The sequence below is a fragment of the Rana temporaria genome, chromosome 2 (assembly GCF_905171775.1).
Source record: "Rana temporaria chromosome 2, aRanTem1.1, whole genome shotgun sequence".
Taxonomy (NCBI): domain Eukaryota; kingdom Metazoa; phylum Chordata; class Amphibia; order Anura; family Ranidae; genus Rana; species Rana temporaria.
The window spans coordinates 421698359-421714177 of NC_053490.1; the positions used below are offsets into that span (position 1 = coordinate 421698359).

Here is a 15819-nt window from a genome sequence, read left to right on the forward strand (position 1 = left end):
CCCGAGTGTGGCTCAGGGTTACCGATAATAGCACAGAAACCTCACCCCGAGCCACACTCGGGAATACCGCTAGGCAGGTTAAGGATTTGCCCCATCCATTCTTCCTTCTAACCTGACAAATGCTCCAGTCCCTGCAGCACAGAAACACCCCAATAACAGGATATTACCACCTCCATGCTTTACTGTAGGAATGGTGTTATTTATTTATATATATTTATTTATATAATTTGGTGTTGAGGCCAAACAATTAAATTTTAGTCTCATCTGACCATAACACCTTTTCCATGTGGCCACAGAATCTTTAAGGTGCGTATTGGCAGAGCTCAGTCGTGATTGCATGTGGCCTTTCTTGAGGAGTGGCTCCCATACAAGCCACATTTGTGGAGAATTTGAGATATTGTTACCACATGCACACAAGGACCACTCTGTCATAAATTCCTGCAACTGCTTCAGGGTTTCTGTAGGTCTCTTAGTAGCCTCTCTGACTAGTTTCCTCCTAGTTCTTTCATCCAGTTTGGAGTGATGTCCCAATCCAGGGAGGGTCTGTGTTGTACCAAATACATTCCACTTCTTAATAATAGACTTCGCTGTGCCTTCCAAGCATTGATAAAGTCTTTAACAATTTTTATCCATCTCCAGACTTGTGCCTGTCCACAACTTTATCGTGATCCTGGTGACAGTGCCTTGCCATCCATAGTTGATTGTTTGCTTCAGTTGCACTACCAGAGACTGACATGCTCCAGAAAAGCTCTTTTCATGCTGAGCTAATAAATAAGACTACAGCTGATCACAGTTCAAAAGTAAAATGACTTTTTTTTCCAATTGAGAAAGTGATTAGCTACACCTGACTGAGTTTACAAGTCTTTTTTAGGAAGGGGGGGGGGGGTGATCCCTTTTCCAACTCAGTGATTCTGTTTTTGAATTTTATTTTTCTGACATGTTGCTTTTATATCTTTCACTTGGATGTTATAACTTGGATGTAGAGTAAATACTTTAAAATTCCACTTTAACCACTTCCATACCAGGTACTTACGCAGCTTCCCGCCCAAGCCAATTTTCAGCTTTCAGCACTGTCGCACTTTGAATGGCAATTGCGCGGTCATGCTACACTGTACCCAAACAAAATTGGCGTCCTTTTTTCCCCACAAATAGAGCTTTCTTTTGGTGGTATTTTCTGTTAATTTTTTTGTAAATAAGTTTTCTCTTTCAATTACGGGCACTGATATGGCGGCACTAATGGGCACCGATGAGATGGCACTGATGGACATCGATGAGGTAGTACTGACGGGCACAGATGAGGTGGCACTGATTGGCGGCGCTGGTATGCGACACTGATGGGCACACATAGGCGGCACTGATGGGCACACATAGGCGGCACTGATGGGCACACATAGGCGGCACTGATGGGCACACATAGGCGGCACTGATGGGCACACATAGGCGGCACTGATGGGCACTCATGGGCGGCACTGGGCACTCATAGGCGGCACAGATGGGCACTCATGGGCGGCACTGATGGATACTTATGGGTGGCACAGATGGGCACTGCTAGGTGGGCACTGGGCATGGATGGGCACTGTGGGGTGGCACTGATGGACACTGGGGTGGCGCTGATGGACACTGGGGTGGCGCTGATGGACACTGGGGTGGCGCTGATGGACACTGGGGTGGCAGCACTGATTGTTGCCAGTCAGTGCCCATTTGTGGGCACTGACTGGCATCTTTTTTCTTTGTTTTTTTTTTTATTTATTTTTTAGACTTTTTTTTTTTTCTGGCTTTTTTTTTTTTTTTGCCCACCCTGGTGCTCCACGGTGGGCATCCCTGGTGGTCCAGTGTGGCGATCCGAGGGGGGGCTGCGCTGATAAACAATCAGCGCTAACCCCCCCTGTCAGGAGAGCCGCCGATCGGCTATCCTCTACTCGCGTCTGTCAGACGCGAGTGAGGAAGAGCCATCGGCGAGTCTTCCTGTTTACATCGTGATCAGCCGTGGTTGGACACGGCTGATCACGTGGTAAAGAGTCTCCGCCGGAGGCTCTTTACCGAGATCGGAGATGCAGGGTGTCAGACTGACACCCCGCATCACCGATCGCCGCGATGCGCGCCCCCACGGGCGCGGGCGGCATGAAATCCTGCAGGACGTTCTAGAACGTCCTGTCAGGATTTCATAACCACTTCCCGGACGTAAATCGGCCATAGGCCGGGCGGGAAGTGGTTAAAGTAGAACTATAGGCAAAACTTTTTTTTTCCATTTTGGATAGAGTAACAGGGGGGTATAACACCTATAGGGTTTTTTTAATGCTATCTGTGTCCTATTGTGAAGAATTCCCTTCACTTCCTGCCCCACCCGAAAAACAGAAAAAGAGAGGAAATCCCTGCAAATTAGGGGAATCCTTTGTGGCCCCCCAGGTTACCAGAACTAGTGATTTGAATATTTCCCCTCTATTACTTTTCCGGGGACAACCCAATTTTATTTTACTTTCACCTTTAATGATAATGGTAAACAGGACAAATAGAGAGGTAGAATCTCCTTAACAGGGACAAAGACAGCATTACAAACTGACAGGTGTTCTAATCCCTCTCCACTCTATCCAAAACTAAACAAAAAGTTTATTATGTATTATCTTACTTTAAGTGTATTATTTTAAAATAAAATCAGGGATTTTGACTTGAGAGCTGCTTGCAATCTACTATACAGCAGCACATGAACTGGAAGAGCAATGGGCAGCACTGGGAGCCAATCAGGTATGTTTCATGCAAATGTGCTGATACGGAACATGCTAATAGCAAAAGGGAGAACAGTGGGGGGAGAGGTTACATAATCAGTCTCCTGCTTCTCCTTCCTGCTACTGCAGATCCTGTTGTGTGACACAGCTGTGCTGTGTGGCAAAGCTGTGCAAATTTGAAGACTAGATGGACAGAAATACAGAAAGAAAAAAAAATGAAATGTGGGCGAGGCTTAAATTGCACTAAATAGTGGGCGTGGCTTAAATGTGGGTATGGTTTCATAGAGTCTGAGATGACTTACGTAAATAGGGCACGTACAGTGCGGAGTGTACGGGCGTGTGTAGTATGTGCAGGAGAGAGAGTGAGGAGTGTATGGAGGTGGGTAGTATGTGCAGAAGAGGAGTATGGAATGTATGGTGGTGGGTATTATGTGCAAGAGAGGAGTGCAGAGTGTATGGAGGTCGGTAGTATAGGTGGGTAGTATGTGCAGGAGAGGAGAGCGAAGTGTATAGAGGTAGGTAGTATGTGCAGGAGAGGAGATCGGAGTGTATAGAGGTGGGTAGTATGTGCAGGGGAGGAGATCGGAGTGTATAGAGGTGGGTAGTATGTGCAGGGGAGGAGATCGGAGTGTATAGAGGTTGGTAGTATGTGCAGGGGAGGAGTGCGGAGTGTATAGAGGTAGGTAGTATGTGCAGGAGAAGAGTGTGGAGTGTATGGAGGTGGGTAGTATATGCAGGAGTGGAGAGCAGAGGGTGTAGAGGTGGGTAGTATGTGAAGGGGAGGAGTATTGAGTTTATGGTGGTGAATAGGTGTGGGGGGAGGGACAGTTGCAAGTACTGATCTCCCTGTATGGCTTTTCAGCCACAGGAGGGAGAGGAGGAGAAGTGTGCACACATGGATGATACACCACTGGCTTTAATTCTTCAATCACCTAATTAGGTAAAATTAAAAAAATTATATTGTTCTATTTATTTGCATTTTTGATATTAATAAAATTAGGAAATATTTTATAGTGCACTGTGTCCTATGAATTACGTATTTTTGTACCAGACATGCTAAAAGTATGTAAGAAGCCGATATTACAGGGCTCTCTGATTCCTCCTGTATTGAATTGCATTGTAACTGTACTGACTGCCCTCATGTTGTAAAGAGCTGCGCAAACTGTTGGCGCCATAAATCCTATATAATAATAATAAAAATGATTGGAAAAAACACTGCACTAAACCAAAAACAGTGGAAATGCTGCTAGTACCAAAAATATAGATACATATATTCTTGCATGAAAAAGATGAGGTACAGCGCAAAACCGATGTATGTGAAAAAAATGATATTTTTCACCATTTTTTTCACATACATCGGTTTTGCGCTGTACCTCATCTTTTTTCACAATAATAAAAATGATTTGATTGCTGGTGAGAATGCAGAATGTAGAATATTTACTGGGCCAATAAAGGGTACTGAAAAATATATTCCCTACCACTTACCCAATTTAGCATAGAGATGACTCAGAATTCTTGCAGGCTGCACTCGGAATGGTCGAATATCGCTAAAACTTTGAACATCAATGTCATGTTTCTTTAGCATTTCCTTTATTTCTTTGGATTCAGCCAGAACGGAAACTATAAAATTAGAAAGATAAGACAAAAATTAGAAGCAGTGATATTTAAAAGAATCTGCATCCCTTTTACTGTGCCCATTGGTAGGCAGTTTCATCTAAATGTGTGTATATGGGTCCCCTACTTGTGTGTATATACAAGTGCCTTAAAGCGGGGTTCCGGCCATCATTTTTTTTTGCAATCTCAACATCATTACACTGAATATTCTTCAAAACATATCAATATTTCACGATCGGTACATAAATCTGTGTAAAAGCGTACATGATATCTTCTCAGCGATCTTGTGGCCGTTTCCATGATAGCTGTGGGCATGTGAAGCCCATTTCATTTGTCTTCCTGGTTTTCCCGAGAGAGAGGTGCATGCTGGGTAACCAGCATGCACCTTTACATCTTGCGCATGCATCCTGGTGTGGTGGCCATCTGTAAGCCCGGGGGCCCCATAATCTTCTATTGCCCGGGGGCCCTATGAGTTGTCAGTCCACCCCTGCATGGGTGCCGTAAGATTCTGCACATGCACAGATAGGCTATAGGTCTTTAAGACCTGCGGCACAATCTTCTCAAGTGCAGGGAATATCCATGAATGCACACACATGGCAAGTGTCTAAAACAGGGATCTTCAACCTACGGCCCTCCAGCTGTTGCAGAACTAGTCCCATGAGGCATTGTAAAACTCTGACATTCACAGACATGAATAGGCATGATGGGAATTGTAGTTCCTGAACAACTGGAGGGCCGTAGTTTGAGGACCCCTGGTCTAAAAGGTCCACGATTCCATAACCCAGCTCTGTGTGTGCGCCCATGTGTGGGAATTCCCTGCATATGCAGAGATCTGCTGACAGGTCCCAAAGACCTGCTCATGAGCAGAATATGTAAAGATGGCCACACGGGATAGCAAAAGCATGAAAGATTGTTGCAGGAGTTCAGTTCCTCTTTAAAGTACTGAAGCAAAACAGTCAGCATAACAACCAGGCAACTAGCAGCTTTTTTTGAGGAAAAACAAATGAATTCATTAATTGTATTAATTCCAGATAATTTGTTGTGCAGATTATGCAAAGCATATAAAATGTGCAGACTGTGAAATATAAACATTCTTACTAATAAACCATTAAACCGGCACATATTAGATTGTAAGCTCTAATGCCGCGTACACACAATGATTTTTCGGGTTGTAAAAAACAAAGTTTTTCAGCCTCTAGAAAAAACGACGTTTTTTTCAACTTAATCATTAAAACAGCCTTGCCTACACACGATAGTGAAAAAAAAATGCTCTAGCAAAGCGCGGTGACGTACAACACGTCTGACGGCACTGTAAAGCAGAAGTTCCAATGCGGATGATGCCACCCTTGGGGCTGCTTTTGCTGATTTTGTGTTAGTAAAAGACGATTTGCGCTTTTCTGTCTGTTACAGCGTGATGAATGTGCTATCTCCATTACGAACGGTACTTTTACCGGAACGAGCGCTCCCGTCTCATAACTTGCTTCTGAGCATGCGTGGGTTTTTCACGCCGTTAAAGCCCACACACAATCATTTTTTACAACCCGAAAAACGACATAGTTTAAAACGTCGTTAAGAAAATAGAGCATGTTCGAATTTTTTTTTTGTAGTTTTTCAGAATCCGAAAAATTAAATTTTTAAAAAACTATGGGCCAGATTCAGGGAAGAAGTACGCCGGAGTATCTGCTGATATTCCGGCGTACTTTCCAATTTGCCGCGTCGTATCTTTACTTGTAATTCACAAACAGAGATACGACGGCATTTGGCTAAGACTCGACAGGCGTACGGCTTCGTGGAGATCGCGTCGTTTTCCGCGTCGGGCATGCTAATTAGCTGTTTACGGCGATCCACGAAGGTACGCGCGTTCGTCGCATTCTCTTACGTCGTCGCTAGTCGGCTTTTCGCGTCGCAAAGTTACGGCTGCTATTTAGGTGGTGTAACAATAGACAGCCCATGTTAAAGTATGGGCGTCGTTCCCGCGTCGAATTTCAATTTTTTTTTTTGCGTAAGTCGTCCGGGAATATGAAAGTACGTAACGCACGTCGACGTTCAAAACATTACGTCGGAGCGACGTCATTTCGCGCAAAGCACGGCGGGAAACGTGCCTAATTTAAATGGTACACGCCCCATTGGAATTAGGCGGGCATGCGCCGGACGGCTTTACGCTACGCTGCCCCAAGTTTACACGCAAGTGCTTTGTGAATCAAGCACTTATGAGGAAAACTTGCGGCGGTGTAACGTAAAGGGGATACGTTACGCCGCAGCGCAAGTACGTGAATCTGGCCCAAAGTTTTTTACAACCCGAAAAGCAATCGTGTGTACGCGGCATAATGAGCAGGGCCCTCCGATTCCTTCTGTATTACATTGTAACTGTACTATCCATCCTCATGTTGTTAAGCTCTGCGTGAACTGTTGGTGTTAGACAAATCCTGTATTATAATAATAATAATAATAATAATAATAATAATACCTTGCACGACAACATCAGGCTTAAAAGCAGTTGAAAATCTTCTATTTAGAGGGTCGATTTCTCCAGGAGCTAAAAATCCCTGGAAACCAAGAGCACAAACAGACTTTAACAAATGAACTAAATAAAAAATATATATATAATAATATTATATATATATATATATATATATATATATATATATATATATATATATATATATATATATATATATATATATATATATATTTGTTGTATTATTATTTTTTATCTATTTATTTTTCTGGGTACCTCAGCAAGAAGAGATCCCAGAATATACAGAGACTGTGCCCACAAATGTGGTGTCTTCCCCAAGGGAATACGATCAACTGTATGGGGGTTGTGATGCTCCTCTTCAATCTAAAGAGACAACCAATAAGATCACTAGTTAATAGTGGAACCGTCATCTGCAGTGAATTATGCTGTTTTATTTTATTATAAATCCCCTCAAAAAAATGTTTTAATGTTTTCATTACCTTGTCATGTGGGACTGCATACAGTTCAGGCATCAGGTGAATTCCATGTTTACCTCGAATTATTATCCCTTCTAGGGCCTCTCTGTATTCCTGCACCTGAAAAGCATAAGAGAGAACACATGAGTGAGCTCAGCCCCCTCTCTTGCGCTGGTCGAGGAGATTGGCTTCAATATTTCCAACTACGTCATTCTTATGATGGACTGGGCAAGGAGCAGCTTTGTGGGGATCTGACTATGTTTGAGGAGCTGCGTCTTTCTGACCAAAAATGCCCACTTCTTCTTCCTAAAATATATGGAACCCTCCTGTCACATGCATTCCCCCACTGCCCTTTTTATACCCGAGACTGGGAGCAAGAACTAGGCAATGAGTTGGCTCCTAAGGAATGGGAAAAAGTCTTCTCTCTTACATTTAAATCAACTTTAGCTTCCCATTCCCAGGAGCGAAATGATAAAATCATAACAAGATGGTATCGTGGTCCGGCCCTATTAAATAAAATTAATCCGGTTATACCAAACCATTGTTGGAGATGTGGTGAGCCCAGTGGTACACATCTATTCATCTGGTGGTCCTGCCTGGTATTAAAATCATACTGGTCAGCTAAATTTCACCATAGCCACCTGATTATGGGTAAGATCTGGGCAGAGCCCCCGGAGGTTGCTCTTTTATCCCTGATTCCGGGATCAATTACATCTATCAAAAAGGAAATATTTAGATTTTTGCTGATGGCAGGTAGAGCTCTGACCCCCAGATATTGGAAATCGGCAGTCATACCAACTACAGTAATACCTCAGGTTGCGAGTAACGCAGATTACGAGCGTTTCGCAATATGAGCTATTATTTTTTTTAAATCTTGACTCGGTTCGTGAACGTTGTCTCGCAAGACAAGCAGGATTAAAGCCAAAGGGGTGTGCAATACCGCATTTGGCCAAAGGTGCAGGGGAGCCAGTGACACTTGGAGTATCTCCCGAGTGTCTTCGAGACTCTCCGAGTGTCTCTGATTGCATCTCAGTGGTCTCCAAGTGTTTCCGGGTGTCTCCGGCGCCCCCCACCTCTGACCACATGCAGTACTGCATACAATAGCAGTCACTGTGGAACAAACTATCTGAGTTTCCATTGACTCCTATGTGGGAACTCGCTTTGATATACAAGTACTTTGGATTACAAGCATTCTTCTGGAAGGAATTATGCTCGTAATCCAAGGTACCACTGTATATGTGAATGGGTGATGGAAGTAAACTATACCATGCGTATTTAAGAGTTGGTACCGTGTTTCCCTGAAAATAAGACCTATCCCGAAAATAAGACCTACCATTATTTTCCAGGAGGGCTGCAATATAAGCCCACCCCTGAAAATAAGCCCTAGTTTAAAATGCTTGTAAAATCCTATAACTAGGGTTGTCCCAATACCACTTTTAAAGACCGAGTACCGATACTTTTTTCAAGTACTCGCCGATGCCAATTACCGATACTTTTTTTAATGTCATGTGATGCACTGATAGAGGGCACTGGCTGATGGGCACTAAAAGGTGCCACTGATTGATGGCTGGCAGTGGCACTGATGGATGGGCACTGATAGGTGGCACTGATTATGCAGCACTGATGAGCACTGATAGGTGGCACGCACTGATGACTGGCACTGATAGGTGGCACGCACGGATGGCTGGCACTGAAAGATGGCACTGATAGGTGGCATGCACTGAAAGATGGAACTGATAGGTGGCACGCACTGATGGCTGGCACTGATAGGTGGCACGCACTGAAAGATGGCACTGATAGGTGGCACACACAGAAGGATGGACCTGATAGGAGGCAATGATGGGCACTGATGAAGTTTCACTTATAAGGCTGCGCTGATGTGCAACACTGATAGGCGGCAATGATGGGCATAGATAGGTGGCAATGATGGGCACAGGTAGGCGGCACTGATAAGGGGGGGTCTCCAAGGGGGGTGCTGCTGATCTAATTGTTGGTTACCACACATTATATCAGCAGTCAGTACCCCCACTTAGAGACCCACCAATAGCTCAAAGCCCCCCCCTTTTTAAGAGACTTCCAGAGATCAGAGAGCACCTCCCCGTTATAACAGCGGGCCCTGCCCTCTTTAAGACCTCATTCATGTCTTGCCAGTGGGACCCAGGAGCCACTGCAAGGAGGGAAGGGTGAGAGTCGAGCTGGAGGGGGGGCAGAGCGGCTCTTGGACTCCTCGCACTATGCAGACAGTGTGTGTGAACAGATCATCGGGCAGATTTACTCACATTCACACTGTTCCCCCGCAGCGCCGGCAACACTCCTCTTCTATCCCGCCTCCCGAACCTCGGAATGATGTCACGGCAGGGCCGGCACTAGAAGGCATCTGTCGGGCGGAGCTCATTCCGCCTGACAGGGAAGAGAATATGCCGGGTGCAGGAGGAGTGACTTCCTGTTGCAGCTCACTCTCCCATCCCAAGTATCGGGTGAAGCATCGGGAGCATTTGCGCGAGTACAAGTACTCGCGCAAATGCTCGATATCGATACCGATACTAGTATCGGTATCGGGACAACCCTACCTATAACCCACTCTATTACAGTAGTATATAATGTACAATGTGTGTGTTTCTGTAATATAATTGCGGGAAAGAGAGCTCCGGCAGGTCACAGAAGAACAGGGCGGGGCTATAACGAAGGTATTTACCACAATTATATTACAGAACACACACATTGTACATTGTATATTACTGTAATAGAGTGGATTATAGGATTTTACAAGCATTTTATCCTAGTTCACACTGGGGATTCCTGTCAGGCAGGGGGAGGAGAGAAGACATCATATTACATGGTAAGACCTACCCTGAAAATAAGCCATACTGTGTCTTTTGTTGCCAAAATTAATATAAGACCCGGCTTATTTTTGGGGAAACACGGTAGCTACAGCCAGTTACCAGACAATAATGTGTATGTGTATAAGTCTAGAAGCCTGGTTTGGCTGTTCCCCCCTTATTGGACACCTGCTAACATTTGTTTTGTTGTTTCTCTTTCTTCTCTCTCCTCTTTTTTAAAATTGTGATACCTTCCTAATTTGTTGGAAAAGGTGGCAACAAATATGATAGTAAACAATGCATTGCATTATAGTATAACTATATGTCGAAAGCTGTTGCATAATGTGATTATGATGACATATTAAAAACTATATTCTTGGTGGTTAGTCTTTAGCAGAGTAATATGATAACAAATTGGATTGCTACTGTTATAGTGCCATTTTTTTTTTTTACAATAAAAACTTATGAAACAGAAGAGAGAACACATACATTTTTCACATAATCATATTTATATCTTTATTTTTTCATTTATTTGGCTCTTGAAAAATAAACAATCTCTGTACAAATAAATACATGTGGGTGAGTGTTTTACGTTGCATAATATCGCTTGTTAAATTGTAACACCTACTCAGCATTCTATAGTTAGCTGTGTCCCTATGTATTCTGTTACTTTCAGCACCATCTGCTGTTTAGTTTTATTACTGCACTTTTTTATGATACCCATTTGTAACATTTGTAGGCGGTAATTACAGTTTTATAATATGTACCGTATATGTAGATAGGTACATACATTACTTTGCAAAATTTTAGGCAGGTGTGAAAAAATTATGTCAAATAAAAATGCTTTCAGAAATACAGTAGAAGCGTTAATGGTTTATTTTTATCAATGGACAAAAAGGAAAGTAAACAAACAAGAGAAATCAAAATCAAATACTTTTTTGCCTTTAAAACAGCATCAAGCCGTGTCATACTACAAATTAAATGCGACCATTTGAAGTCACAAATGCTAGGCATTAATATTTCTACTTCTTTGCAAAATGTATTAACTAGAGAATTCCCTTTTATCTGGTCCCCTCACTCATTACCCTTTCTAGGTACTCAATTGACCCGATAGACCTCGCTACTGTACAGGCATAATTTTAAACCCTTTCTGGAAGTTTTACCCCAACTCCTGAACCAATTGCACACCCAAGACCTGTCAACAGCCGGGAGGATAGCAGCATTAAAAATGATAATACTACCTAAGCTCCTTTATTTATTCCGCACAATTATAATCCCTTTACCGCGCGCCTTCCTTTCCTCGGTACAGAAAATTTTCAATCAATATATATGGAACCGTAAACCGCCTAGATGCTCTCTTCTTATCATGATGAAACATAGAAGACTAGGTGGGATGGGGGCACCCAACGTAACGGCCTACTATAAAGCATGTGTCATAGACCAACTTAAACACTGGTGGACTCCCTCCACACACAAAACGTAGAGACTTTTGGAGGCAAGCAGCACCCAACACAAAGATCTCAAATCAATTCTCATTGCCGTTGGGTTGGGAGCCCCTGTCCCTGCCTCTCCTATCCCCACAGTGCAGATATCCACTAAAACATGGTCCACACTCGCTATTTCTTCCCCGACTAGCGGATCACTTTGTAAGGTTTCTACACCACTTTCGGTTCTTCAGCATTTTATACCTGGCCTTGATCTTCATCCCTTCACACCTTCGAATGCTTGGTCTCGCGATTTCACCTCCCTCCCTCGGCACACTTTTCCTATTTACAAATTTCATCCTTTTTAAAAAAAACGCCCTTTACCCGTTCATTTGGAGCTTTCACCCCAAATTGCATCGTTTCTCCAGGACCCCACTATCCAGGTTAAGGGAATTTCGTTGTTCTACAACATTTACAATAACCAAGACTCCCCTTTCAAACCAACTACCATCACTAAATGGGAGAAAATCCTGGGTAAAACCTTCCCTGACAATCAATGGAAAGTAGCGTTCTCCGCCACCTACACTTCTTCCAAGTGTGTAAACCACTGGGAACTTTTTCAAAAAGTGGTGCACTCCTGGTATCTCACCCCCTACAAATTGTCTAAAAACTACCCTGACCACTCGGCCTTATGCTGGCGGAAATGTGGAGACGTAGGTACATTATACCATATGGGCTTGTAAATCGGTGCGATCCTTCTGGAACAAGATCTTTTCCATGATCTCAGATATATGTAAGCAACCCATAGATCCCACCCCTGAATATGCTCTACTGCATCTATCAATAGACAAATTTCCATCTAAATTAAGAGTGGTGATCATACAACTTCTGTTAGGGGCCAAAATAACTATTACTAGGTTGTGGAACACGGCTGAGTCCCCTTCTCCCAACGACGCCATAAGTACTCTGAACCACCAGTGCGAAATGGAGAAACTGTTAGCAATATCGGATCTTAAGACTAAACCTTTTAGGGTTAAATGGGAAAGCTGGTTATCAAATCCAAGATGTATAGTTAAAGATTAATTACTAGATCTCATAGAGTTGATGATGCGGACTGTGTGTTTCTGTATAGCCTTAGTTCAATATAGTATGATCAATATGAGGTGACCCCCCTTCCCCCCCACCCTCCAGTTTCTATGGGCACTTTCCTTCCAACTTACTTACCAGGTGTAGATAATTGAGGATTATCACAGCAATGTACATTTCAGGTTAATTGTTTAAGTTATTACCTCCGCCAACTGGTGTATCTTGTCACCTACGTTTATCCTTTTTCTTCTCCTTCTTGGTGCTCTGCCCTACCCTTCCCTCCCTCCCTTGACCTTGTTTTGTTATTTCTGCATTGTTTTGATTAACTATGTAGGAGGTGTTGATAATGTCTGGTGGTGTGCTGTCCCCCCCTCCCGGGCACAGATTGATCCCATTGGGGTGCCTGGGTGGGAGTGGATAGCACCTGTATACGGTGCTTTAACGATGTACTTCCCAACATTCATTATATTGCTACTAACGTCTGTCATTGTTACTCAATTGTTTGTCCTTAGGTTTTTGGCAGACGTTGTCTACATATACCCTGTTTTTGTCTTCTGTCTGTTTTTGCTTTTATGACAAAACTCAATAAAGAATATTGAAATTAAAACAGCATCAATTCTTCTAATTTTCACACAGTTTGTAAAGGAACTCGGCAGGGAGGTTGTTAAAAACATCTTTGAGAACTGATCACAGATCTTCTGTAGATGTAGGCTGCCTCAAATACCTTCTGTCTCTTCATGTAATCCTAAACAGACTCCATGATTTTGCGATCAGGGCTCTGCGGGGGCCAAACCATCACTTCCAGGTCGCCTTGTTCTTCTTTGTGCTGAAGATAGTTCTTAATGACATTGGCTATATGTTTGGGGTAGTTGCCCTGCTGCAGAATAAATTAGGGGCCAATCACACGCCTCCCTGATGGTTTGGCATGATGGGTAAATACCTGCATGTACTTCTCAGCATTGATGCTAACAAAATCTCCAACTCCATTTACAGAAATGCAGCCACAAACTTGCAAGGAACCTTCACAATGTTTCACTGTTGCCTGCAGACACTCATTATTGTACCGCTCTCCAACCCTTTGGCAAGCAAACTGCCTCCAGCTACAGCCAAATTTCAAATTTTGACCCATCAGTTCAGATCACCTGCTGCCATTTTTCTGCACCCCATTTCCTATGTTTTTGTGCATAGTTGAGTCGCTTAGCTTTGTCTGAGGAATGGCTTTTTGAACGCAATCCTCCATGAAGATCACTTCTGGACAGACTATTCCAGACAGTAGAGGAGTGTACCTGGGTCCCATTGGTTTCCTCCAGTTCTATGCTGATGGCACTGTTGGACATCTCCTGATGTCGAAAGGAAGTAAGCATGATATGTCTCATCTACTGCATTAGGTTTCTTTGGCCGATAACTGTGTCTATGCTCCTCAACATTGCCCAATATCCATCATGCTATAAAATCAGGGAGGTGTGTGACTGACCCCAAATGTATTCTGCAGCAGGACAACGACCCCAAACATGCAGCCAATGGCATTAAGAACTATCTTCAATGTGCTCACTTTTCATTTTGTAAATTGAAAAAAATAAATAAAACAATTAACCACTTGCCGACCGCCGCACGGCAGAATGGCACGGGCCAGAGACTCGGTATCCACAAGTAACTGCAATCAACAAGTGGCCTGGAGCAGACCAAAAAAGAAGAACCTCTGGCTCAAACAAGATTACATGTTATACATCTCCGAGTGTATATTGAAGCTTTTGGATTACTCGTGTCAAGTTGCCGGTTGAATTCAAGACCAGCGGTACCCATCGTGGTGATTAACCATGTAAGCTTTTGTGACTTGGATGGTATGTGCCTTTCTAAGTCATTCGCATCCGGTAAGCCTCCTCCTATCACTGGTGGTGGTGCTTTTGACTTTTGTCATCCCATCTAGAGTGTTGCACCTACAAGAGATTTTCCATTCCATTCTTTCTACACTTGTGGACTATTATTTTGTCTTCTTTATTGGACATTATTTTTTCACAGTATTGTAGGATTTATATATTAAGCGGACTTGAATATTCCTAGTCACGTGGTGATATTTAATTCAATCATACATTTAAGATTTGTGTTGTAACATTTATTAAGTGTTCTTGATAATCTTATAAACATTAATAAGCGCTACATTTTTTCATATTCACATTTTTGCCTTTGTCTACAGCAGGGTTGGCAGCTCATTTTTTGTTTTTATTCACGCTTATACACAGCGCAGTATATTTTTTATATTTTTCAGGAGGATAGGGGTCAGCTGCAGTGGTGAGGGCACAGTGAGGCCTCGTACACACGATAGGTTAAACAGAGGACAACGGTCTGATGGACCGTTTTCATCGGTCAAAACCGATCGTGTGTCGGCCCCATAGGTTATTTATCCATAGGTTAAAAAAAAGCAATCTTGTTTTAAATTGATGATACCTAACCGATAGTAAAAAAACGATCATTAGTAGACACGACCATCGGTTAAAAATGCACGCATGCTCAGAATCAAGTCAACGCATGCTTGGAAGCGTTGTGTTTTACGTCACCGCGTTCTGACACAATCGTTTTTTTAACCGATGGTGTGTAGGCACGACTGACCATCAGTCAGCTTCATCGGTTAACCGATGAAATAGGTCCATCGGTCCGTTCTCATCGGATGGATTGATCGTGTGTACAAGGCTTGATGGGGATTTTTCAGGCATGGTGGTGAGAAGGAAAGAGGGGCAGGCACAGTGGTGGTGGTGATGGTGGGGGGGGGGGGGGGGGGGGGGCAGCAAATATATGCTCAGTGGGCCAGCTTCACAGAAGAAATACGCCGGAGTATCTACTGATACTCCGGCGTATTTTCAAATTTGCCGTGTCGTATCTTAATTTGTGATTCACAAACAAGATACGACGGCATTTGGCTAAGATCTGCAATACTTCGGCTGCCGCTGGGTGGAGTTCGCGTAGTTTTCCAGCGTCGGGTATGCAAATTAGCTTTTACGGCGATCCACGAAGCTACTCGTGTGCGTTACATTGTCGCAAGTCGTTTTTTCCCGTTGCAAAGTTAAGGCTGCTTTTTCATGCCTTAACTTTAGACCAGCCATGTTAAAGTATGGCCGTCGTTCCCGCGTCGAATTTTAAATAATTTTTTTTTCAGGGTAAGTACGTTACGCACGTCGCCATTCACAAACACGTCAGGGCGCCGTAATTTCGCGCAAAGCACGG

At 43.3% G+C, this 15819-nt stretch overlaps 1 protein-coding gene across 3 annotated transcripts in view; it reads right to left on the minus strand.

The window, feature by feature from the left end:
* PHKA2 (phosphorylase kinase regulatory subunit alpha 2) overlaps positions 1–15819 on the minus strand; it is a 190070-nt gene that overhangs the window by 84101 nt on the left and 90150 nt on the right. For all 3 annotated transcript variants that reach the window (XM_040338217.1, XM_040338216.1, XM_040338218.1), the window contains exons 12-15: positions 7296–7391; positions 7072–7179; positions 6805–6883; positions 4209–4343 (exon numbers count right to left, since the gene is read on the minus strand). In XM_040338217.1, coding sequence (XP_040194151.1) covers positions 4209–4343; positions 6805–6883; positions 7072–7179; positions 7296–7391 — 418 coding nt within the window. The remainder of the gene's footprint in view (positions 1–4208; positions 4344–6804; positions 6884–7071; positions 7180–7295; positions 7392–15819) is intronic.